Source organism: Strix aluco, chromosome 26 (assembly GCF_031877795.1).
Source record: "Strix aluco isolate bStrAlu1 chromosome 26, bStrAlu1.hap1, whole genome shotgun sequence".
In the NCBI taxonomy this organism is placed as follows: Eukaryota; Metazoa; Chordata; class Aves; order Strigiformes; family Strigidae; genus Strix; species Strix aluco.
Genome location: NC_133956.1, coordinates 3,589,415 through 3,615,000, shown reverse-complemented (window position 1 = coordinate 3,615,000; position 25,586 = coordinate 3,589,415). Strand labels below are relative to the sequence as shown.

General features: G+C 46.6%; 2 protein-coding genes across 12 annotated transcripts in view; both read right to left on the bottom strand.

Moving 5' to 3' along the window:
* SRRM1 (serine and arginine repetitive matrix 1) overlaps positions 1-3,136 on the bottom strand; it is a 19,891-nt gene extending 16,755 nt beyond the window's left edge. For 6 of the 9 annotated variants that reach the window (XM_074807376.1, XM_074807374.1, XM_074807375.1 and 3 more), the window contains exons 1-2: positions 2,856-3,136; positions 58-147 (exon numbers count right to left, since the gene is read on the bottom strand). In XM_074807376.1, the coding sequence (XP_074663477.1) occupies positions 58-147; positions 2,856-2,876 (111 nt within the window). In that variant the 5' untranslated portion in view covers positions 2,877-3,136. The remainder of the gene's footprint in view (positions 1-57; positions 148-2,855) is intronic. The other 3 variants (XM_074807381.1, XM_074807378.1, XM_074807383.1) reach the window with 2 other exon arrangements.
* Positions 3,137-6,672: 3,536 nt separating this feature from the next.
* NCMAP (non-compact myelin associated protein) lies at positions 6,673-23,796 on the bottom strand. 3 transcript variants are annotated; one of them, XM_074807161.1, is made up of 5 exons: positions 23,662-23,796; positions 8,128-8,222; positions 7,909-7,993; positions 7,305-7,442; positions 6,673-7,145 (listed from the first exon to the last, which is right to left on the bottom strand). In XM_074807161.1, exons 2-5 carry the CDS (start codon positions 8,210-8,212, stop codon positions 7,115-7,117), a joined length of 339 nt encoding a protein of 112 aa, XP_074663262.1. In that variant the 5' UTR covers positions 8,213-8,222; positions 23,662-23,796; the 3' UTR covers positions 6,673-7,114. The 3 variants fall into 3 exon arrangements, with proteins under 3 accessions (XP_074663262.1, XP_074663261.1, XP_074663263.1); XM_074807160.1 differs by lacking the exon at positions 23,662-23,796 and adding an exon at positions 21,192-21,310; XM_074807162.1 differs by lacking the exon at positions 23,662-23,796 and adding an exon at positions 21,192-21,310 and having other exon boundaries at positions 6,673-7,442.
* Positions 23,797-25,586: the final 1,790 nt, after the last annotated feature.

The window sequence follows — 25,586 nt, the reverse complement described above, 5'->3', positions numbered from 1 at the left end:
CTGAAAATTGTCTTTGATTCCTGTGTCTTACTTCCTATCTCATCCTAATCAGCTTACCTTCTTTTCTAAGCATTCTGCGAATTTCAACTGCTTCAACAGCTTCTTCTGCTTGTTGCTGAAGCGATTGTCCTGTTCTGCGCTTGTTCCCTAAAGCACAGGAAATAAGATTTTTAGTCTGCATGACATTCAACTATCTTCAAGTATTAATTTCCCACTATTTGCACTGGACAGTGCATAGCAACACCAGTCATACCATTCTGTAGCAAATACACCTTTTCAGGCAAAATAAGCCTTTTCAGGTGCCTTTCAATTTTAGCACTATAGTCTTCATCTGCTGTTGGAAGTTTTAGGGGTAAGCAGGCTCCTGAGCTCTACAGTGACACCTTAATCATATAATCTCCCTGGCATACTACTTCCAAATTTAAAAGTAGAGTAGTATCAAATTGCTATGAAAAGGACTTATGCTGGAATTCACAAACTCCTTAGAAGGAATAAGCTCTTTCTCCTCTGTCCAAGAACAAAAAAAAGTCGTATTTCTTTACAGTGACATCTATGAAACCTTTGGGTAAATTTCTCTGAAGCAAATCAGCCAACATGGAGCCAGCAAGAGTACAAAGAATACTATTTTATTGATCATGCTCTGTTAAAGTTCACCAACTCGTTCCACTTTCATGAACAGAAACTATAGGTTAATTCATTTGGAACTGAAAGGCTTGAAAGTCCAGTTCTGGAAAATTTACTTGCACAGAAGTAAACAGAACCACACATGAACAAGAGTATGTGCAGAACTGCATCCCAATACTGATGACCTGTTAATGATTCAAAACAAATCCACAGTTGACTCATGAAGTGAAGTTTATTCAGGAAACCAACCTGACTGATGGAAAACATGGGAATTTAACACATGCAATTTCCTATGCATGGAACAAGGGGTTGAGTACCAGCAATAACATAAGCTGCTAAGGAACCAAAATAAAATAAGTAAGAAAAAGCTCAAATTCTAAGGTAACTTAACCACGCCATTTGATCAGAAAGCACCTTAAATTAGCAATGTAACACACTATGAACCTGTCAGATACTGAAAACAAACAAACCAGTAACACTCCCATTTGCTATTCTGGAGCACAGGAATCCTAAAGACTGATTGTGGCACTGGCACTTACCAGGAGGATTAAGTCTGTTTAAAACTCTTGATAATATCTGCAGTCTACTGCGGGGCTTAACACATTAGCAACAAACGCACTACTTGTCAGATCACTCAAGAATTTAATGTTCTATACTTTTTTTTTTTAATTCTTTCACAACCCAGAAGTGAAATGGAAAGGAATTAAATTTCTCTTAGCCTGTTTATAACACACGACAAGCAGCAAGAGTGACCAAACAAGACAGAGCACAGTAGCACAGGAATTTCAAGGCAGAGACAAAATACAGAAGTGTGAAGACCTGAAGAATTATTAACAGCAGCTTTCTTGATAAGGTGAGTCCAAACTGCTGCTCTGCTGCACTTTTGTAATTTCCACAAGAACTTCGGTTTCTCCTGAACCCAGACTAAAATTAGACCAGAACACTTTTTACAGACCTGTTCCAGGGCCACATTGCTTTTGTTTTTATAAACAATCACCTTTCAAGGGTCAGTTTAAAAGAATATTAGATTTCTAATTCAGTGTTTTCAGTCCCAGTAATTCTGCTGTCAATTATAACTACTTGATTTATAAACTTTTTAACACTTGCATTAGAACAAGTGTAGATTTAACTCATAATTATTTTTCTCAGTCTAGCATGTTAACACAAAATTTAATTAAGTGAAGGGTTATGTGTGTCCTTGTGTTTTAAAAGCATCCCAGTTGCAGGAATACAAAATAAATGGGCTGAACATGTGAATGAATCCTGGAAAGTTAAACTGGTTTTCAGAATTGTCAAGGAACCCCCCAAAATCAGGTTCATTCTAATTAATGGGAGAAAAGGCTGAAAAGAAATATACCCTAGGTAGGTTACTGCTTAATAGTCTGCAGAAAATACAGCACAGCTGTAAGAACAGAAAAGAAAAACTCAATGATTTTAAAAAAAACCCCAAATACCAGCCTAAAAACAAAGCATAACTTCTTTTTGCTTTGAATACACTTAATACCCTTCGTGTCACAGATTAAAAATGTCTCTCTTAAAAAAAGGGCAGCTTTATTTGCTTTGAATGTGGACACCAAAGCGCATTTCACTGCAAAATCGGGTTCGCCTCCCATCTGCCCCTCGGCCTTTCCTCCCACACTTCCTCGCATCTGAGGGCCGTCAGACCGGAGCTCGGGAGGCTGCCGCGCCACAAGCCCGCACAGGGCAAGCCCTGCCGCAGGGGGACCCCTCTTCCCCCAGCGGGGTCAGAGGCCCGGCCGCCCCAAGGCCCAACGCACGAACCGGCCGCCCCAGGCCGCACGGGGGTGCGGGGCCCGGTCGGGCGAGCGCGGCCCCCGGGGGCGGCAATGGAGCCCGTGCTGCGGGCACATGTGGCCCCGCCGCGCACAGAGCAGCCGCCCCCTCCGGCGAGCCTGGTCCCGGGGCGATGAGTCCCCTCCCGGCCGCTCCCCTCCCTCGCCCGCAGCCCGCCGGCGCCACGGCCTCGCGGATAGGCCGAGTCGCACCGGCCTACTTCCCGCCGCCATTTTCTTCGCGGCGGCTCCTCACAGGAGCCTGCGCAGGGCGGAGGCGGGGGGGCACGGCGGCGCTCCTCCGGGGGGAACGCGGCACCAGCGGCTTCGCCCGCGGCGGCGGGGCCTGCAGCGGCCCGGCTCAGCCGCTCGTCCCCTACCGGGACTGCCGCACCGCCTTCCCCGCCCGCTCGGCCCCCCCCTGAGGCCGGCACTTACGCGGAAGAACCCCGCGTCCATCTTGCCTCCTCCGCCTCCTCCTGGTCGCAGCGCGCTGCCGTCCCGGCGTGCACCGCGCGCCCGCAAGCCCCCTCGCACGCTCGGCGCGCTCAGGAGGAGGAGGGGAGCGAGGGGGCGGAGCCGGGCGAGCCGCGAGGCCTCTCCGGCGCCTGCCGATTGGTGATCGCGGCCGCGGAGGGTCGGTGCGCGCGCGAGATCCGACCAATCAGAAAGCGCGGCGTTCCTGCGGGGGGAGGGGGGCGGCGGCCAGACGTCCTTTCGCGGCGCGCTGCATTGTGGGAAGGTGGGGGTGTGAATCCTACTCTCGCGAGATGGTGACGTTCCGGCGGGGCGCGGGTCACGTGACCTGGCGGCCAACAGCGCACGCGCGGAGGAAGAGGCGGGAAACGGCCATGATGGCCGCGGTCTGAGGCGGCCCCGTCAGCCGCCTTGGGCGGGAAGAGCGGCTCCTTCCCGGGTCTCTGCCCTCCAGAACATCGCCTCACCTCAGGTCGGGTTCCAGGGGACCCTGGGCAGATGCGGCCCCACGGAAAACTGCGGGATCACAGCACCCCCGGGGCCTGGAGGGGTCACTCCTGTGAGGGATGCTGCCAGCCCAGGTCTCCGGGCCTGTTGTGCTTCCCCAGAACACGAGCACGGCGCCGTGGTGCGTGTTCACCACCTGCCCGGTCAGTAAAGGCAGCGGGCTGGCTTGAGTTCCCCTGCTGCGAATTGTTCATGAGCAGCCTGGCCCTCCATCCCGCTTAACAACAAATTAGCACGTGTCTTGTGCTGGCAAAGCTCGTGTGTGGCACATTACTGGCTCAAAGACGTGAGAGGAGGGCAGAGTAAAGTCACAGTTCACTGGGGTTAATACAAATTTATCCAAAATAACAGCCCTGGGCTTTATCTAGAAGAAACTCATATGTCCTTTACCTCTAAAAAGGAAATAGTTATTTTAAATAAAGTTAGATTATACTTAAAACAGCTGCTTCCTGCTTTATCAGCAGTCATTAGTAAGTGCCACATGTAAGCGACACATGGTTTTACAGATGTCTTTTTGGAAAATAAATTGGTTATACAACTCAGAAAAAGACCCAAAGAACATTCTTGATTTTATCTGCTTAGACTTGGCATAGCGTCCAACTCAGCTACTTGACAGTCCTGGCACTGGAGTAAGGGCAAGAAGGACTGGGGTGGGGGTGCAGGTAGTTTCTGAAATTTAGTAAAGTCGGCAACTAAACTTGGAATTACTCTACGGTTTTGTCTGTTGATAAATAACACGTTGCAACCTGTTAGATGGGAGGACACTAGATGGAGCTACGTGCTCTCTGCTGAAATAAGGCGGGTGATGGATCCAGAAGGGGTGAAAGCTGCCTTGCAGAAGTTTTGGGAAACAAGACTCACTTAGAAGTGAAAATGTAAACATTTTACTAGTGTACTTGCATCAGTAAAGTGCCAACTGTGACACTGAAGGATCCAACCTCCTGAAGCCTTTCACTCTAGAAGACTTTAAGGAGCAAGGAAAAAAAAAAACCAACACTAATTCCAACTAAGACCAACTTTTGAGTACACCCTTTGAAAAAAATTTTAGCCATATTTCATTGTATGACCTGCAGACCAAATATTCTCACTGTCACTGCTGAATACAGCCCCGAGGGTGTTTTGTAAAGAGAGGCTGTTTTGTAAAACTTAACCAAAGAACAGAGTAAGGAACTGGAAAGGTTGCTTGTATCACATTGCTGAGCAAAAAGGCCCTCTGAGGCACTGTGCCACTAAGGGTTCAACTTTGTATGAATTTGCAGAGCTTCATGGATAATCTAATGAGTTTGGGTGAATCACCATTAATGCATTACACTTACATTGCCTATTCTCTCCAAAGGCTTACATGGTCTGGGATTTCTTTAATAGACCAATTTGCAATATCAGCTTTCACTTGTGGGTGGTTTTTTTTTAACCAGCAGGTTTACTGATGGCAAGGCTGGACGCAAAGGCTGCTAAGGTGGAGCTTTTCCAAAAGCTGGGGGTTTGAAAGTGGAAGCCCGGTGCTTAGACAGGGCAAGTCAAATCAGCACTGAAGCAGCTACTATTACAGGACAAGGACAACATGGGATTGTTCCCGGAAAACTGCTAAACCCACAGCAAATTACACAAGCGTTACAGTGGTAGTGCAGTGGAAATACAGTGATTTTTGTTTCTTAAGGAGGTGATTTTGCTTGGTCAGCATAAGCTCTGGATTTTGCTGACAGGAGTCAGAACGGATTATGGGGGCCTCCCAAGTTGTGCCAATATAAGGCAAATTTTACTGGTAAAACAGCACGCTTTGAATTTTTCAGATTGAGCAATGCTAGTGCAGTCAAAGCAGTAACTCTCCTGCCAGTAATAGTAATTCTACTAATCTAGAAGTGCTTATAGAGTATTGCTTATTCTGCTTCAGTGAAGCGAAGTGAAAATTCTGTAAATGGAAAGTGAACAAAATTTGCTAGGAATAGGTCTGGCCGGTAACATTAAAAAATAACAGTAAGATGGGGCTTATCTTTTCTAAAGATCTTGATTTTGATACAATGGAACATGCTGAGAAAACATCCTTAGCTATCCAGAGATAGGAACAGGAGGCTAACTCATTTACATTTTTAGAAAAAAATTAAATTGGCACCTGCAGTCCCTTCTGAATTATATCCATCATTCCTGCCACAAAATATAAGCTAGAGAACTAGGACAAGTAAAATATTAACAACAAGATTTAGAAACTTCACAAACATCTGTCTTAATATTTAGTCTGGAATTCAAAATGTGCTCCAGTTTCATTAAAAAAAAAAAAATTGCAAAGTAATTGGATTTAGTTTCTGCACAAAAATACCAGTCAGTAAAAGACCTGTTCAAGAGATGCACTCACATCTTGGAAAAAATACATCAACTTATCACTCCAGTCCCTCATCACTTTACTCTGAGGATCAGTCAGCTTTGTTTTGGCACCGCGTTAAGGTGCCATGTGACAGTTCTGGGCAGAACAGCAAGTGAACCGCTGCAGGACAGAAAGCTTTAAAGCTGGAGGCTCTCTGTGATCAATTCAGTTAGACAACAGTAACTTCTTTCTCTACAGCTCCCAAAAAGGAGTTAAAAATACCCTACTAACAGTTTTACTGAGGCCTACAAACAGGCTGGAGCCCTGTAATGGCCAGAGTAGCTCAGCGCTGACGGCTGGCGGTGTCTCAGTGCACGACACACACAAACCCATAAATCCAGCCTAGGGCCTTAGTACTCCCTTCACACCCTGACCAGCCATTCAGGTGAGTCGTTCTGTAACATTTAAGATGTGTGTGTCAAAGAGTCCAGATGTTTCTCAGAGCCTCGCTTAAGGGTTTAAGTCCTCAACTTCTTCCTAATCCTTCCTATCTGGCCTGTTTCAGGGCTGCTTTGATACGCCCTTGAGACAAGCGGCCACTGAATGTCTGACAATGCTGCTGTGTGTTCGCACTCAGTGGGCTGTGAATATCCTTGGGAATTTCTTTGTTGCATTGCTGCACACCCACCGTCATCACACTTGCAAAACAACATCACTTTCGTTACTTTCTAGAAAAAAAAACACCCTAAAAATAGTTCAAGCCTAGTCTGCATTAGATAACAAAGCATTTCAGGATGTGAGTTGTACATAGCGGCTGTATAAAGGCTCACTGGCTTTATACTGCCTTTCCCTGCCTACTTTTTCAAGCCAGGAACTTCTCAGATTTTGTGTAGCTCAAAACATTCTAACGCAACTCCAGTCATGAACCTAAAGCAGTTCTTGGCATGAGAGTGAAAACCCTTAGACATTGAGTTCAGTTGGAAAGGGACAGGTTACCAAGTTTATAGAAATATTTTTAAAACACTTGAAACTAAAAAGTAATCTTTCCTCTTTTCTCTCAAATGATACACATGTGGCATTAGAAACCCGAAAGGTGAGCAAAGGTAAATACAATTTTGATACTTCCTGTACTATCCATCATGTATAAAATAGACTACAAACCTGTTTCACATAAATCATAACAAACCCAGGTCCAACCTGAGTTGTAGCTTGCATGTCCAAATTTTTCTTCCAGTCATTGCAGAACAGAAAAAGCTCAAACTCTCTTGAGTAAGCAAAGGCTCCACAAAATACGAGTGTGCACCTTTTCTTCCAAGGAATGGGCTTGGTTTATCCAGTCTCTCCATACCCAGAGCTCTGTCAGAAGGCTCGCTGCACTTCTGATGATTTGTATGCCTCCACCAGTTGATTTCAGTCATACGAAGCATGTCCAGACCTTATTTTTCCTCCCAAAGAGAGAAAGCAGGATTAATTACAATCTACAGACAAAACAACAGCTCGTTGCTATTCCAAATGCAGCGTGGCTTTGCTGAGGAGTCCCAGGTCCACGTAAATAAGAATTCCACCTCTCTTCTCTCCCAGGGAGGATGAGCGTTCCCAGTTACCTGTTCTGCATGTGGATATCCACAGGTATGAAAGTCACAGTAGGATGCTGGGACAGGCTGTTGCTGTTGTGCCCTAAGGCAGGCGGCATTGCTGTTTTGGTGCTTTTGGGCTCCAGCTCCCGCTTCACTCTCATGCGTCTGTAAAGGTGAAAATGAAACTGTCACCAGAGCTGGCGTGTGTTGTGGTCTCTCCCCCCATAAGTATGGGGAAGGTTCCCGCAGAAGCAGGTTACATCAAACAGCTACTTAAAAGTCAGGATTTCATCCCAAAGATATTAAATGACAAGCCAGTGCTTCTAGAAATCAAGCTCCTCTCTGGCAGCCTTGATGTACGCATCAGACCTTTCCTATGTCAACAGGAATCCCTAAAAAGAGCTTCCATCATGCACCCTCCATCAAGAACCTCTTTCTGCTTCTTAGCAATTCAGTCACAGAACACTGACGGTGAGATATGGGACACTTCAATCAGGCACATTGTAGTTTAAATTCTCCTGGAAATTTTTGGCAACAAATACTGAAATGGTCTGTTAGACGACAGCACACCTAACAGTGATTGCGGTTCATCTTGTCTCACCTTAGTGAAGTACAGAACGTGGCCACATACCTGTTATATGTTTTCAATATGAGCAGAACCACTGTAAAAATAATAATCACTCCTACTACGATGGCAGCAACTATCGCTCCAGAACCTAGCAGGGAAGCAGAAAGGGGAAAAAAAAGTCTTATTTACAAAGTTGTCATTGTACTGTTTGAAGTTTGCTAAGTTCAAGGTCCACTTTAAAAAAAAAAAAAAAAGCCACCACCCCACTACTACTTTTCTTACTTTGATAGAGGCTTTGTTCTTGAGACTTTGTGGTCACATTTACTGAGAACTGAGTGTTATTGATCAGTGGTGCAGCAGTCGTCATCTTGATTTGGCTACAGAAGAAAAAAAAGAGTGAGTTCATAAAGTATTAACCAAAATTTGACAGTGATAATTAGGCAACTATCCATTAAAGACTCAGAGCCTGCTAAATGCAGGCTCACTGAATTGGGGTTCTTAATAAATTCTTAGTGGTAAAAATCTGGCCCTGCTGAAGTCAGTGGAAATTTTGCTACAATCTAGTCTTGAGCAATTTGCCTTAAAACATGGACTGCTCAGTATTAATAGGATAAGATATAAACACAATAATGCGCTGTTACAGGTATATTATTGCTGTTATACAAGTTTTGGATAAATATATATTTTTAATGCTTTAGGATTTTAGATTATCATTTCAGGTTGAGATTCAGATCACTGAGCAGGTGTGAAGAATTCTGTACCCAGTATTCAGTAATATATCTTTAAGGAAGGCAAAAACAGTCAGCACAGACAGGGGTAAAAACTCCTTTATAGAATAGAATTTAAAGTAGCTTCATTCATCTGACATGAAGAAGAAAAAACATTCAACCCCCTAACTTGAAGCTCCAAAAGTTACATGACAAACAACAGCTATCCCGTGACAGAAAAAGATCGCAACGTGACTACGACAGAAAGTTGCCGTGAGTTCAGACCAGCACCTCGCTCCTGCCAGTGTCATCTCAGGTCTGTCACTGGAAGAGGACAAACCTCCAAGGGGATAGCTGAAAATATGCCAGCTCCTGCATTTTGATAGGGTAAAATTGTAGATCTAGAGAGAGCAGCCTGTATATTTACTGATTTTATGAGCATTTTCCAAATGTTTTCTAAATGTGACTAGTAACCTTAGCCATTAAAAGCCTCCTTCAGCCTGAGAAGGGTGCGAATACCACTTCAAACAGACCTCTGATACCATTTCAGCTCCCAGCTTCAGAGAGCCAATACGCTCAAACTATCCATCAAAAATTAAATTATTCTTCAACATCTGATACTGGAATTGAGTTTCCCATTTCAGATGCTGCCCAGTACAACCAGGCAGGACTCTGTCCTGCTCTGTTATTGGGATATTGTGGATCTATGGTACATTCTTAGTAGCTTTAATTTTACAGAGCACAAGATGTACAATAGCCAGAAAAAGTGGATAGAAATCAGTTGGTAACAAAAACTGGAAATCTGAAAGGCAGCCTCCCTTGCCCTCCCCCTTATTGAGGCTTTCCTAAAGGTTGCTGCAAAGTAGCATCCATCAGATAAAACACAGGTAGTGGCAGAGTACGGATTTGGGAGGCAGGGAGGACACAGCTCTGATGGCTTCTGACAGGCAGGGTGTTGTTTTGGGGCGGGGAGGCCAGTAGCTGAGTCAACACATGATGTGTATGTGGGAGGCCCCACTAATGGATATTTGAGGAATGAGAGAGATCAGTAACCAGCAGAAAGGGAAGCGGTCGATGTCTGCCTGGGGATGAAGGATCAGAACTGCAAGGCCAATTCATCAAATACTTCAATCCCCTTAAGTTAAAAAGGTTTGGGTTTTTTTCTTTAAAAAAACGAAAATAACTCTGTCTCAAGTCTGTAACTGGGTCATTCTTCTCTGACTGAATGATTCCTTTGTTCAGCCAAGGCCAAGTTAATTCAGCAACATGATCATCAACTGTAGTCGTAGATCTTTCCACGCTGAAAGAAATATTTTGTGTTTGAGATTTCCCAGCATTATTGTATAGCGCAGCGAAAGGATTTACACACTCCTTAGAGGAACCTGGGAGAGGCACCGAAGCTCAAGTAACAGCACTGTCCCCATCTATTCTCCCACCCGTCCGTCTGAAACCACACCGGGAAGGCTGTACCATGGACAGGCAGAGGCTGAAGAGACTCCTGGTCACGCTGCAGGCTGGGGGAAGCTGAGCAAGTACTTTCACTAAGGACATAATTCAGAAAAAGCCACCTCCAACTTTTACCTTGTTGCTCCTGACTAGAAGAGTGCAAATTCCAGATTTACAGAAGCGTTTTTCTCCTCCCTTGGCTACTAAAATAAAAATCCCAAGTAAAGAAGGCTGAGTATTTTGATATTAAGCCATGTAATATTCATACTTACTAACCTCCATCTGGTTCAAACCACCTTGGTAATGGTGAGCTATTTGTGCATGAGTCACCTAGAACCAAAGAATTTTTATTGTCTGTGAAACCGCCTGTTTACAAAAAGGATTCATTTATCCGACAGAGTGTAACAATCTAAGACACAATTTGAAAATCCTCTTTTTCTGCACTGTGTAGCAACTAAAGAGGTCCGAGGTGTGTGTCTCAGGCCAGGGTGGGATGTCCTAGTCCTTATTTCTGCCGCTTTACCTATAGCAAGTCTTGTCTCCATTCCTCCCCTATGAATCTGCAGGGTTATGCCTGACCAAGCCTGTGCTGCAAGACTCAAGGACCCAGCAAACTCCAGCGAAATCCATGGGAACCTCCTGATTTCAGGGTATTGCAGCCTGGATACTACTCCGTTTAGAAAAACATTTGGAAAATCAAGAGTGCTCAATAAAAGCTATATAACAGGGGAGAAGAAATAGACTTTGATATACAGCAATCACAGGACATTCCTTCTTTATGACACACAGCATGCACTTCCCCCTGTGCACACACACCTGCCTGGGGTTTTGAGAGCCATTAATTCACCCATAGTTCTCGAGACTGGGGGTGGGGGCACACACTGCTGGTTATTTTTGCATCCCCGTTATTACAGTGCTGGAAATGTTTCCATAAAGTTAAACTTTGGGCACGTTTCCATTTAATACACCTCTGCAGATACAGCGTATGGGTTGTTTTGGCAAGTGGTAGCAATGCCCCCATTTATAGAGCCTTCCTGCCTCCCCCTGCCCTGTCGAATCGCAAGCTGAATGGCCGTGCTCGTTTCCGACGCGACGGGGATCAGAGCTCATCTGTCAAACAGCTCCTGCAGCGCCTGGCAGGCACAGAGAGAGGGGTGACAGGGAACAAAGGGGTTTGTTTGAGTTTTTTCCAGGAGAGCTGGACTTGGAGAGGCAACTCCCTGCCAGGGAAGGCAGGTGCTGGTTAGGAAGACACACAAACTCAGCACTTTGCCACCTAGAAAAAGGTGGGGTTTGCATCAAGCTGTGTTGCAGGCTTTAAAGTAGACATAAAATCAGCTATTGTTTCTCCAGCAGTAATATATACTAGTTTTGACCCAGAAGCTCAATTAGAGAATTAATTCATCCTTTCAACAGTTTTCACCTTATATTGTGGCAAACACAGGCTGAAAAACAGGTGATTTTCCCCTCCTTACTTATCCAGGTCTAAGGAAGAGCACTGGCTGCCAGTTCTGCTGCTCTGGGACTTGACTTCCTCCCCAAAAATTTCAACAGGGCAAGGTCTTAAATCACAAAACCCACTAAGGAATGGGACAACAAAACCCATCACTGGTTTGCTTGATTTCTGGTTTTCTTTCTCAGTATACAGGCCGTGACAGCTGCTAGGAAAGGGAATATCTTCCAGAATATTTAGAAATAGACTGGAATTGGAGCTATTCTCTTCCCTCAGGTTCTCTTGCAGATATAAATGAGCAGTGCCATGTCAGAACCATCTTACATGATCAAAAAGCCACTGAACTGAACTCACATGAACACTAGCAGGGTGGCTGGAGCTGGGTGAGGAGCAGCAAATTATCAGAGGTATAAAGCATTCATTCCAATAAACACATTCCAAGATGTCATCAAAGAAGCCCAAGAGGCAGTCAGATCCTATTAAATGAGGTGGGAAGGACTTTCTACCACGAGCGGTGGATGTCCAGACAGTTGATTGAATCTCAGATTTGTTCTTTTGCAAGAATTCTGCACCACAGACCCATCACCATCCTTTATCCCACAAAAGAAGAGGGTGAGGAGTCAGCCACCATCCACATCCACCCTCCCACTGCTCCAAAGGAGCTTTGTGCTAAGGCGTGTCTGTCTGAGGCTCAGCTCAAACCATCTGGGCTCAGCTCAGCTCACACATCAACCTAAGCAGCAAACTCACTCCCATCCAAGGGAGAAGTTAATTCTTCTAAGGCAGTCCAAATTTTTTCTCCCTTCCTAAAAGTAACTGAGCTCAAGAGCAAGGACCTGGCTTGTGAGCAGTCCCCAGAGGAAGCAGATGGGTGCTTCAGCTCTGCTCCAGCCTCTGTCCGAGCAGCCTGACCGTCCCTGTCTTTGCAGCAAGCTTTGCCTTGTCTAATCGCAGTGAACACCGAGTGGTTTGAACCTTCGTGTTTCATTGTTCCCTGCTGTTTTCCAGCAGCGGGGGAATCAATTCAGCATTCATGACACAGCACGGAAAGGAAACAGGCTTATATTTAAGATTCACAAACTCAGCTTCAGCTCCCTGTAACCTGGCGAACCATCCATCTTCGATTCAAACAGCCTCGTGGCAGCGCAGCCACGCGCTCCCACACTCACCTTCCAGCAGCACCATGAGAACCGGGAACATCACCGGGGGTTTGAGGCAGACTCTAATTTCAGAAAGTAATAAAAACACAGTGTGCTTGAGTGAGACCTGAATGTGCCTGAATTTACCTTGTGAGGCTCTGAAGAGGGAGGTAGGCAGGAAACAAACCCCAAGTTCAAACCGGCTAGCGGGAGCTAAGGCATAAACGTGGCCTCAGGCAAACAACCCCGCTCTGTACGGAGCCTGTGTATTGGTACGTGTCCTGATGTCAGACCAGCACCTTTATATAAGTATTTGTCTCAGGTTCTGGCATGAGCCCTCCAGGTTTAGCTGTTGTTAAAACACATATTAAAAGCATTTTGTTTCCTTGCCAAGACAGGGGAAGTTACACAAACTGCAGGCAGCTCTACTGTGCAGTAGCAGCACCAAGAAAAAAAAAAAAAAACAAACCACAGTAATTCTACCTTGTGGTTTATATCTTGAGAGAGGCTAAAAACCCTCAGTTCACACAGATGACAAGAACCAAAGAAGTGAAGACAGGTCCCCAGAAAGGAATGCCCTCATTTCAAAAGCCATGCCTGGAAATATGAAGCAGCTAGACTTTGTCGTTGACTTGCCCAGGAGCAATGTCTAAACCAGACTGTGAACTGCAGATTTCCCAATTCTAAGTTTTTGCCTTAAAATGCTGGGCCACACACACTTCTCCTCTCCCTCTGTGCGAATGCGCTTATTCATGGGAACTACAGTAACTCCACCATCTTGAGCAAAGTGCATTCACACCACCAAAACACCGGAGATCCTTCAGGGTAGGACTGCCTATGCAGACAAGCCATGATATGGAAGCAAAACAAGCCAGAGATATTTTCCCACTGGTTACAGCCCAGGATCTAAGGCACGCTCGGATTAGAAGACTTGCTTAGACACTTGTGAAATACATGTCAGAACCAGGATTTGAACTTAAAAAGGAAAAACCCCACCATGCCACCACCATGCTGTTGAAGTTCCTGCAGCTCAAAGCTTGCAGTGCTCAAACGTAACCTCCAGTCACATCACAGAACTATTCAGTGGGGCCTGTCAGGTTAAACTCTGATGCCTGTTGTTACATTTTTTATTTTTTAAATACCCTAACTCCCCCTCTTTCACTGACAAATATTGTATGTGTCATCAAGAGCTTCCCACCAGGCCTGGCCAGTTGTCTGGGACTTCCCATCCTGGACCCCGGCACACTTTACTACTTGTCTAAGTTTCCAGGCAGACTTGTGGAAGTCAGGATGCATAAAACCCACTCTATCTAGAAATGCTGAAGGAAACTGAAATTTTAAACTAATACATCATCCAAAAGAAAATGGTCTGTTTAATGTACTGTGATTGTATAGTAAGGCTCTTTAAAAGACATTTATAATAAATCATTTGGTCCAATGGTTGCATTTGCAGAAGATGGAATTACTTTATTATTTAGATCTGAAGTGGTTAATTTAAGAGGAAATGGAGTAACATTTTAAAACAAAAATGCCATTTGCATGCAACACACAGATGATATATCAGACACCAAGAGAGACTTGGGAGCAATTTTGCAGCTTACTCCCGAAAGGAATGCTAGAGGTTTTCTTTTGTTGGCAGCTTTTAAAAATTATTATTAGAAGGTTCTTATTCTATATTTTTAACTTACAACCGTACACACATGAGATGCTAAATTAACCAACTACCAGTAGTGTAATCAAGAGCTGGCAAATAAGAAGTCTCACGGGATCCACCTTATTATAACAAAGAGGGAAAGGATTCCTTACTTTCCAACAACACAGAACCGTGTCTCAAGACTTAAAACAAAATAAGGCACAGACTGAGCACACCAATTTCCAGGTTCATGAGGTGGTGTCCAAGGCTCAGGCAGTGTCAGTAATTATCTCCTGTTTGCCCCTGCAATCAGAAAAGCCTTTTCTAACAGTGCGGCGTGACACGCGAGTGATCTGTACCTCCTTCAGGGCCAGAGCTAGCTCACAGTTCTCTGCATGGTGTCAAGACCACCATACATCATTTTTTAACTCAGATGTGCTCTTCCACCAGAAGGCTTTGTCCGAGCAGATATTGAGGGTTTTCCATCCCTTGGTATCTGGGCATCCTCCATTTCAGTCATCACTGCACAGTTTCAATAGCTCAGAGCGTGGCTGCGCATCTGGAAATCTGGGGTACATACCCATGCAGCAAGTGCCATGCTTTCTGGAAGGGATGGATGAACTTCTGTAGTACATTTTACAGCAAATTGGTATAGATATGCCACTGCATCCCAGAAATGCTGCTTATGTGCTAAAGGCAGCTCACATGCACACAATTCAGCCAGGAAAATCAACATGAGGGACATGAGGGACAGCCTGAGGCTGATTCCCAGCTCATCCGGCCTCAGCAGGAGCTGGAAGCCCCTTTTATGCACAGAGATATTAGCAGAACCATATTTCTGAGCAGCAGGTCCCACCAGTGCCTGGCAGCATAATTAACCTCTGATTTGGGAATGAAAAATGCAGTCTGGTGGATTACAAACCTCACCAGAGCTTGGGTGAAGAACATCCACCCGCGCTCATGCACTGAAAACACGATGAGTGTTGCAGCAGGTGCAAAGCATCACAGCAGCCCTGAGCCCACATGGACTCCCCAAACACAGCACAGTCCGGGCTCTTTCCTTGCAATAAGGTGGCTCTACCTACTGGTAAGGTCCCACACACCATGCGTGTTCCTGGGAGCACTCAGGTGCAGGGCACAGGAGGGAAGAATGTGTAAATAGCAGTTAAATATTACCCAGAAAAAACTGTTTCAGAAAGAAGGAAAATGCCTCCAGGCACCTGCATGAATCTTAAGGCTGGAATGAGTCATGGTGGAGGGTGAATGAGACTCAAGGTGACAAATTTCAGAAACCATCAATGTGTGCACTCAAACAGAAAGCAAGAAAATTAATCTGAGCTGAACCCTTGGTTAGAGCCTGGCAGTGGCATCGTGTCACGCACCCCTCAAACCACACCACCCAACAATTTGACTCCACTGTTCAAGGAAGTCCCAGCAAAGAGCATGTTGGTGGCAAATTTGGTGGATCTGGACAAATAAACCATAAAAAAGCAGCTTGCCCTTGAGGATGGTCTGCTTCGGTTCTTGCAGCAGCAAGTCAACCCTGCTTTGGGCATGTAATGCTCTAGAAAAGGCCTGGTTACTGCAGCACTCATTTCACCTCTTCAACAACCTCTTTGGAAAACTCCCTACAGCTTTTCAGATTCCTAGAAAAGAGAGTTTAAAAAAAAAACATTGCAGATTCAGCAGTGTTTTTGCACAAATGATTACCCTGCTCTGTACCTTACTGGATCTGCCATTTACTGAAAGGCTGGAGGAGTTCAGGAGATTACACTGTTGTAGAAATCCTCTCACCTGGATTCTCCATTGGGGCAGCTGCTTTACTCCAGGCACAACCCATAAATGCTCCAAAGCAGGAGAGAGGGGACTAGGACTGAAACTCTGAGCATGGGAATTGCAGCACTAAACCTTTTATTTAAAGGTCAGAAACAGGCATCTGTCTGAAAGTCCCATATTAAATGGAAGATCCCAAATAAGAAATGAAGAAGGAAAAAACCCAAACAAAACCCAAGGGACTATGGTATGGCAAAGGAATCACAGCTCAGAAGAGACTGGTTTCATTTAGGGCCAAAGTTTTCAATAAATGTAACTTTAAATGGAGTATGTAACTACAGTCACTTAGAGAAAGAAAATGTCCCATCACTTGCAGATCAAGCCCCTGATTTCTGGGATCTGACCCAGACTGAATTGGTCTGAATCTGCATTCCTGCTCTGCAGTGCTTTTCTGCATGCTCCCTGTAGCTCCAGATCTCCTCAGAAAAGACAAGGCAAAGACTGCTTGAGAAAGAAAAAAGGAACCAGGAATAGAAAACAGAGAAGCATTTCCCTGCTAGTTCAGAGCTGGATAAACCCATCTCAGTGTGATCTCAGCCCTTTGAAACACCACCGCTCCGGCCAGCTGAACTGCTCTGGGAGACAAAACATTTCTCTTTGCTCATTGAAACGTGTGTCAAAAAAAATAGATATTGCAGCTACGTTCTCCTACAAGCAGGAGCCTCTATCGAGCTGAGGACATGGTCCAGACATCAGGAGCCTTGTCACTGCTCGGTATCTGGAGCCAGGCTTGGCGCTTGTTCACAGTGTGACCAGGCAGAACAGGAACACTCGGGAGGCCCTTACACAGCCTGCAGGAATCTGGAGAACCCAGAGACGGGAGGAAATGGCAGGCGAGAGGAGCCAGAACGGTGCGAGGACGGGCTTGGAAATCCTGGGAACAAGCTGAACAGCCTCTACCCCCGTGAGCTGGGGCCCAGCGGATGCTGAGCCAGGCAGCACAGCCAGCACCCTCAGGACAGAAAGCCTCTACCACTTTTTTTTACAAGAGGCTAGGCAGCAGAGACAGATTTCAACACCCTTTTTAAAACAGGGCAGGGGATGGTGATGTGCTGCTCGTTTGCTGAGCAGATGGAGTCTGACACAGCCTCCTCTTAGCCAGAGACTGAGCAGGGCAGACAGGCATTTAATGAACATGCTGCAATACCTTCCCTCTGACGGAGACATGAAATAAGCCTGGAGAGAAGACTAGTAGGAAGGGAGAAACGTGTTCAGACATTCTCACAGAGCAGTTCAAGAGTTTTCTCCCCAAGCAGGGCTCAGAGCTCAGCATCCCCCACCAGCCCTGGCAGTGCCCTGCCTGCAGTGGGAAGCACGTCCCCTCCCACAGGGACCCAGCTCCCCCAGCCACGTTGCCTGGCTGTCGTTTACTTGCCACTGCAAAGCACTGCAGGCCAGATGTCACACAGCCCAGTTCTCACAGGCAATTCAGAGAAGAGGAACTCGATGGCCCATTTTGTGTTACTGGAACAGGACCAATAGAAACCACAAAAACAATGTCAAAGCGTCGTATCCAGCTGGAGAACAGCATGAAATTAATTAACATCAGTAGCACTGGGCAGATCTGGGCTCCTACTGTGGCATGCAGATCACGAATCAGATCCGATTCCAAAGTTTCCCAGAGTTCAGGGAGTTTTTATCTTGTCTGGCCAGCTCGCATCCCTTCCCTGTAAAGGGTTGGCCAAGTTACATGTGTGCAGCCAAGCAGCTTTCTGTGGTGGTTCTGACAACAAAGGACAAGAAGGAGTTTTTTAGACACCAAAATGTATTTGTATAACCATATTGGATACACCTGGGTATCAGTGACCTCTCGTGAAGAGCAGAGCCCAAAGAGAAGAGGGGAAACCCAGGAAAAACATCTTGTATTTTGCCTAGATGTATGGGAAACTTGCCTTACAAAACAAAGAACTGCTAAAATACTGTCAGCCACTTGTGACAAGAGAAGGAAAAAGGAGTTACCTGAAGCAAATTAAGACTCATAAGGACAATAACAATCAAAAAAAGGAGACACACAAGCCAAATGCATTGAAATCTATAGCCTACCCTCCACCTTCCTTCCCAGCCAAGCCAAACCACGGCTGGAGTCCAGTATCATTTGTGAATGATTTGCTTAAACTAGAACTGGCTTCCCAGACTAGAAAACCACTTCTCCCAGTTCCAGTACCATCACACACCTCCCCGGCCAGTCCCTTCTGTTCACTGAACCCTTCATTGCCTGTGGGCAAGTCACTTATCCAACGGCACGTAGATGCCAGCCACAAACCCAAGGAGGAAGGCAATCCCAGAAGTGCCTTCAGGCACCCCTCGCTACGTCCAGCGGAGCCGGGGAGATGGCGACAGCTACTTCTGGATTTACCTTACACCGAGATTCCCATGGGACAGAGCAAACACCCGCAGCTCACACCACAACCCACAGTGGGCTGGCTTGAGTTCACACCCTGAGCTGCCTTTCACGTCAGAGAATGGCTCTCCACATTTATCAGCACAAACCGTAGCGTGTGAATCAACACAGCTCCTGTTTGCTGGCAGACAGACGCTTGTTTTTCTTTTCTAAAGACAAATACATTTGCTAGGTTAAGAGTTTTGAGGCTTCCATTACAGACTAATAAGTAAATAGGAAACTTTGTCTTTCCAAGTAATTATTTGGGTTTCTACTCTGCCCCCAGCAGAAGCACAGAACGGCCATGCAGCACGCAAGGCTGCGGCGCTCTGGATAGGCACAGCAGATGATGGGCTGCCCACGTCCCCCAGTGCTGCTGGGATGATCCATGGGCTCATTTACCCTCCTCAGCCTGAGCACTGCAAATCCCACCAAAAAGCACCTTCTCTGCAAGCCCACAACTGAGTGGTTAAGTGCTGTCGTTACGTGGGATGAATTTAGGCGTGTGTTCGGTCCAGGGGGCTGTCTCCATCCAAATGGGAAGATGTGATAAAGGGCAGAGCCCCTCTCCTCTGCCCACTCGCCCAGCCCAGCACTTGAGGCAACTGCCCCATCAACCTCGTAGCTGGGCAGGGGGATCCCCAACTGGTAACTGGCCCTGAGCAGCTGACGACGAGGAAGAACCGTGACTCCAGGGCCCCTGGAATTAGGTTATAACTTTGTTGCTCCATGGAGGTGGTTGTGAAAACATTAAACTATGTATGTCAGTGGGAAACTGGATGACTCAGACATCCCAGCAGCTTTTTTTCTTGCCTTCCTCCTCTGTGATCTCCATTCATGCCTCATATCATCTCTCCAAGAGGCCTAACAAACACTATAGGTTCTGGCTGCATTTCCTGATTTCTGTGACTCTCAATAAAAGCAGCACAGTCATCCCCACCACATTTTTTTCCTCTCCCACATGCCCAACAATAGGCCAGGTCAAGGCTCACTCGCCGGCCCCGACCAAACCCCCTCCCAACACAGCCGCTCTTCAGCGACACTGATCCCAGCCTGGCACAAGGGCATGAGAACCCAGCACGTGAGACAGCGCCCCGGGGAGAAGGGGCTGCTTTGGGCAGATGCCAGCACCCTGCAGGGCGCTCAGCACTGATGGATCTACCCCATGAACACAGTCGCTGCTGATCCAAGACCACTGTAGGCATTCGGCATATCACTCACGGGCTTCTCCAGCTCCTTTGTGCACTAAATCCTGACTGATTCACTGTTTATTGCCACAAGTGAGGAGAAGAATTTAGTGTAAGTAATAAAAGTCATGCTTTCAGTAGCAGCCGACAGATAGGAGCAGGGCTGGACAGGAAACCTTCATGAATTACTGCCAACAAGGGAGCCAAGTCTACTGCCAGTTGTGGATTGGAGTTTTAGGACTGTTGTCCCCTGCCTGCAGCTCAGCATGTAGTACAACATGCTCCCCAGCTACTGGGCTGGATCTTCTGCAACTGAAACTGTTCATCTACCAGAAAAATGCAAAGCTCAATACTGTTGTAAGAACCTCTGCAAGTTTCGTATCCTCCAGTTTTTTCTGTATTAAAAAACAGAGAATTCCATATGCAATATAGAAATGCAACTCCCTTCACTTTGCCAACAGCTGGATAAAAGCAGTCGCAAGATTTCTTCAAGTACTGTATATGCAAACTTGTTGAATCGATGAGGCACATCCCCCTCTTCCAAGAACACTGTAGACAAACACGTAGGCAGCGCAATTCTTTACACTTACACCCTGTCCTCCATCAGAACCGTTCAAAGTTCTTGGCAAACCCTCCGTGTCTAAACCTGGCACCCACAACCCTGTCCACACAGCAAGACAGTATTTCTTATGGGGCCATGAAGTCACCGATTACCACACTGCCTTTGTCTTGGTTCCTAATCGCTGCATCAAACCCTCCTGCCCAAACGCTCCAGCCAGCACAATGTATCACATTAGTGAAATTTGTTTACAAAATACTATGCTTCCTTTAGCAAGGACTTCCTGGGGCATTAAGTACATTAATTACCATGAAAAACCAGAAATCGCAGTTCAAACCTGTCGGCAACATCAGCATGTTCCCAAATAATGAAAGCAGTATAGTTTTGTTCTGTGCTGGAGACACTCAGCGAACTGTAACACAACGCTCCAAGCTTTCTAGTTCTTTTCATGTTAAATATTAGTCTGCCAGCCCTTTCTAGTGCTCCGCTCAGCAGATTTAAAAACCAACAACAACAACAAAAAAAAAAAACCACCAACAAAACCTTATTGATAGTGCTGTGGTTGAGTAAGTCAGGACAAGAGATTGAGCGTATCCAGAGTGATGAAAGGACACTGCTACTGAGAGAAGAATCCTTCAACAGACGTGCAAACTTCTCTCAGGGGAGGAAACAACTTGCCAGATCAGTTCCAGTCCCTGTACCTTAAAGGTTTCCAATTAACGAAACAACTGCTAAAGCACCAGTTTAGCAGAAAATCCTACGAGGACATCTGCTCTGTGTTTCTTTCTGGTTTCGAGTTACCGATAAAGAGCTTTGCTGCACATACAGGCATTTACTGTGGTGAATACAATCACTTGCACGTAAACCCGGAGTAACCCCACTGAAACGACCATTTACAGCCATTTCACCGGCAGCAGAAAGTAACTTCGAGCTTTAGAGCAGAAAAGTTAAATTTATACCCATTCAAAATATCGACGCGTACCCAAGCTTTTACCCGCCCGATACTCACGGGAGGATGCTGCAGGCTTCAGGAGCTCATCCCCGGGCCCCGTTTTCCCGCAGAGGAGGCGGACACCGGCTCCCCCCCCCCCCCTCCTCCTCCCCCTCCCCGCCGGGACCGGAGCCGCCGCCGTCCCGGCCCCCGCCGTCCCGCTCCCTCCCCCGCGGGGCTCCGGCCCCAGCCCGGCCGGGGGAGCCCAGCCCCGCTGCTGCTGTCTCGGGGAGCCCCGAGGGTGCCGGTACCGGCGGGGAGCCCGGCCCAGCCCGGTCGCCGCAGGTGGTTCCCCCGGGGCCGCCCAGCCCGGCCCCCGGCACCGCCTCCCCGGCCCGGGAAAGGGGGGGCGGGTAGAGCCCCGGTTACAGCCCGCAGCCACGGAGGGGGCTGGAGGGAAGGGGAGAAAGGGGGGAGCGGGGTCTGACTGAGAAAGGGTTCGGGCAGATATGAGCCAAAATGGAAAGGTTTGGGGAACAAACGCGCTGCCCTCGCGCACCCCGGCTCTGCCAGGGCAACAGGGAAGTCACCCCCAAGCCGGGGAGGGAATGGAGAGGGAAATGACCCCCAAACCGGGGAGGGGAACAGAGAGAAGGGCGGCTGATGTCTCCTGGAAAACCCCAACACAACCCTTCCTGAAACGGTTGTGCAGCTCCTGGTCTTGGGGCTGCAGGGTTTCAGTTCCCAATTGCCGAGGGGTTTCGTGGAGACAAAGGGGCCCTGATCGGACCCTGCCAGGCTCCCGCGGAGACCCCCAGAGCGGTGAGAAACAGCCCGACTTCGGGGGGCACTTCAGCACCCAAAGGGCTGCCAGGCACTCTCGGAGAAAAATCCCAACCACCTCCCTCCCAAAGATGGAACAAGTGGTTTTGTCTACTCATTAGTTGAATGAAAAGGATCAGACTGGAAAGGAAGAGCCGTCTTTAACCTGTACTTGGCTTGGCTTTATTCTACATTTCCCACTAATGAGTGCAGAAGAAGCTGTGACCACAGTCGCTGTCAGCATTTTTCATGTGGAAATCACACTTACAAAAGGGATCTGCCCCTGCCTGCGGCCTGATGCTGCTCCCACCAGAAACCAGGAAACCACATTAACAAGTGCACAGCCCTCGGTCTGGGCTCAATTCATGGCTTAGGATCGTTGAGCTGCCGTGAAGACGACGTTTCACCCTGTCCTGCATCTCAGCTTCCCCATCTGCAGCCAGAACTGACACCACCAATCTCTGTTATAAAGCAACCCAAAACACACGGATGAAACCTGCTTGTTACAAAATCCTGCCTCCATAGGGGAAGGCAGCAACAGGGGCTTCCTAATGGTCCATGAACATTTGCAGCAGATTTCTCGGGAAATCTCATGGCTGCCCAGCTTCCATCAATGACTGACTCCACTGGAGTGAAGGTCTGACTGTAAATTAATCTATAAATTATTGGGTTTTGGTGATTTAAACCTGTGAATCCTCAGACCAGACCTTGTCTGAGCTAGCATAGATTGTGCAGTGGGACAACGACCTCCTAACCTCTTTTCAAGACTTTTACAGGTAACAGTTAATCAGCTACCACTGGGCTGTGTACCAAGATGGGTGGTAAGTGGGAGGTACCATTAATTCCACTCGATTCACCAAGTGTTTTTGCACTCTGTGAAATAGCAGATCAAAAATGAAACCATCTCAGCACAGGGATGCTCTAACATTGGGCTCACACATACTACCAGAACGTGACGGGCCAGAACCTGGCAGGGTTTTGGGTCTCTCCAGTTCTGGCTTCGTAATGTCTTTGGTTACTTGGTGCTTTGAGCTGGGAGACAGAACAGAACATCACGCTCATAAATGTGTCTGTTTTCCCTGATTTGCTTATTCAAGCTGGCTGGAGGAGGCAGAGAAAGGGCAGCAAATGCATCCAGAGCCAACAGCCCACCTGATCTAGCTTTGGAGTTGAAATACAAATACCGATCAGGTACACAAGTTTTGCCACGTAAACCACTTTGGGAACCAGTGATAAAGATGTCCTATAAATCTAAAGTTGCATTCATAAACCTAAACTCGCCTTGGTGCCAGTCACCTCAGTGCTCACACCAAAGAGAAAGCAACAGCCACATATTTTATAAGTTGGTGCTCAAGTCCAAGTGAAGATAGTAAAGAACAAACAAAACAGCACATACCATTGCAGTACGCAGATACTTATCTCCTAAAGAAACATTTGTGTTTTCCTAACACAGGTCTTGCTTCAGTTTGGTGTTCATGATGGACTGGTTTCTACACTGAACCCCAAGCTGAACCCCATAGAACAAAACCACAAAGACTTTATCAGCAGAGTTTAAGAATTAAGAGCTTCAAGATCCAATTATTTAGCAAAATTTTTTTGTGTGTACTACAAAGACCCACATTAGTCACTTCCAGCTAAATCCTTTTGCCTCAGTCACACTAAAACCCCTTGCAGATATCACACCTCCTCAAAACCACAGATTGAAATCTCAGTAAGGATTACTCACCATTCGTCTTCTCAAAGGAATAAATTTAGTTTGATTGGTTTCTTTACAATTACTGCCTCATCCTGCATAAACAAGAAGGAACACGAGGCTGTCTTCTGGGAACAGGAGTGGTATTCCAGCTGCATACCTTCCCTGGGTTGTATCTCTCTATGGAGTAGAAAGGGCTTCTTTCAACAGTGTGCACTCGTAACTTGGAAGAGGTATGAATAGTTACATGTGAGTTAATAATTAATAATAATAATAGTCCTATTGAAATGTACAAGCAAGGAGACACCAGCCACTGGGACTGTCAGGCAGCCCACGTTAATGAGGAAAGAGGAGAAAGTTCTGTATTTTCACCAAATTCCTTTCCTCTTGTCTTTGTGAACTGTTATGAAACCAGAGCAAGTCTCCTACATCTGGATCTGGTGCAAGGCACAACTGGATCCCAAACAATCCTAAGCAATAGAGTCTGCACCGCATGGCAGATCCCCAGCCTTGCACAGAGCCTACGGGGCAAGGTAAGGCTCAGTGCAGACTCTTTGCAATAAAACTTTCCGAGCATTTATGAGCTTATAGAAATACACACAGCATGGCACACCCTTACAAAGCTGCCAGGCCTTAGAGGCTGGGTTTACCCAGAAGCATTGGCTCTCACCTGATCTTGCTCCTCAGGGAGCTGTTGGTTGCCTTCGTAAAGCCAAGATTCAATTCAAGGTGAGTTTTGGAAAGGGACTGAAATTTTGAAGATACCCCCACACACTTAGGCCCACTTGTCTCCAGAGTCAACTACTTCCAGGGCAGTCTGTTGACCATTTCTGCATTCCCTCAAGAAGGCTTTGTGGCCTTTGTTGCCACCACTATGAAGAAAGCGAGGCCATCCTCAGCAGCCTGGTGAAATTGTGAAGCTGGGAGATGTTGTGCACACCGGAATTTCTTCCCAGCAAGGTTCCAGAGCCTGGACATCTACAGATCCTTTCTGGAAGACCAGCTAATGTTGCATAAGCATGACTCTAGTATTAAGCACTGCTAGCCTGATCACCAACGCTGGGTCACAGTAGCACATTCTGAAGGTTCAGCAGTTTCAGAAGCGTTGCTTTCACTGCATACAGTATTTTATATTAGCTCAGTCAAAGCTCGAGACAATAGCATTTGTGGGAGAATTTGGGATTGTTTACCAGCATTGGGCTTCGGGCTTCTAATTTCTCATTTTCTCTGCTCTGTTTCATCTGTTATTGTTACTTCCATAGATGGAAAGATGGACTCACAGTTTAGACAGAAAAGGAGAGGGCTGAGACTGAGCATAGCTCAGCTTCTGTGCTTATGGAACTGCCGTAACATTTTGCAGCACAAAAGCTTCTCAGTCTTACTGTTCTGGAGGTCAATGTAGTTTTTCATGGGAATAAAAGCCAGAAAGAGAGTATTTAGCATAACTTTTCACTCAGCTGAGCTGTCTGTCACCATCAGAGTCATCATGACAATACCACAATTGCATTTAGGTGCCATGGGGAGTAAACACAGAAGGGATGAAGTGAGCCAGTGAACGACTCAGGGCACCAGGAAGAACCATAATATGTACGTGGCTGATGCTGTGCTGTGCATGGCAGACACCACAAACTTCACAGCGACAGCAGGACAAATGCAAATGCATAAAAAGTAACAGCTCTTTCCACCCACATGGGCTAGAGAAGAATCTCTCTAAAGCAGGAGGCGGTTTGGAGAAACTCCAACTCCATCCAGGGCCAGCACCCTCATTAATGCAGAGCAGTCTCTCTCTGGTGCGGACAAAACACAGGAGGCAGTGCGATTCCCTCCCCTCCCCTCCCTTCAAATACTGCTGAAAAACAGTACCAAGCCTGCAAGACCGTCAGCTGCAACGTAAGACAGATGATGTTCCTTCCTTGCAGAAATCCAAGGCAGAGTTTGAAGCAGAATTCAAATCTCCT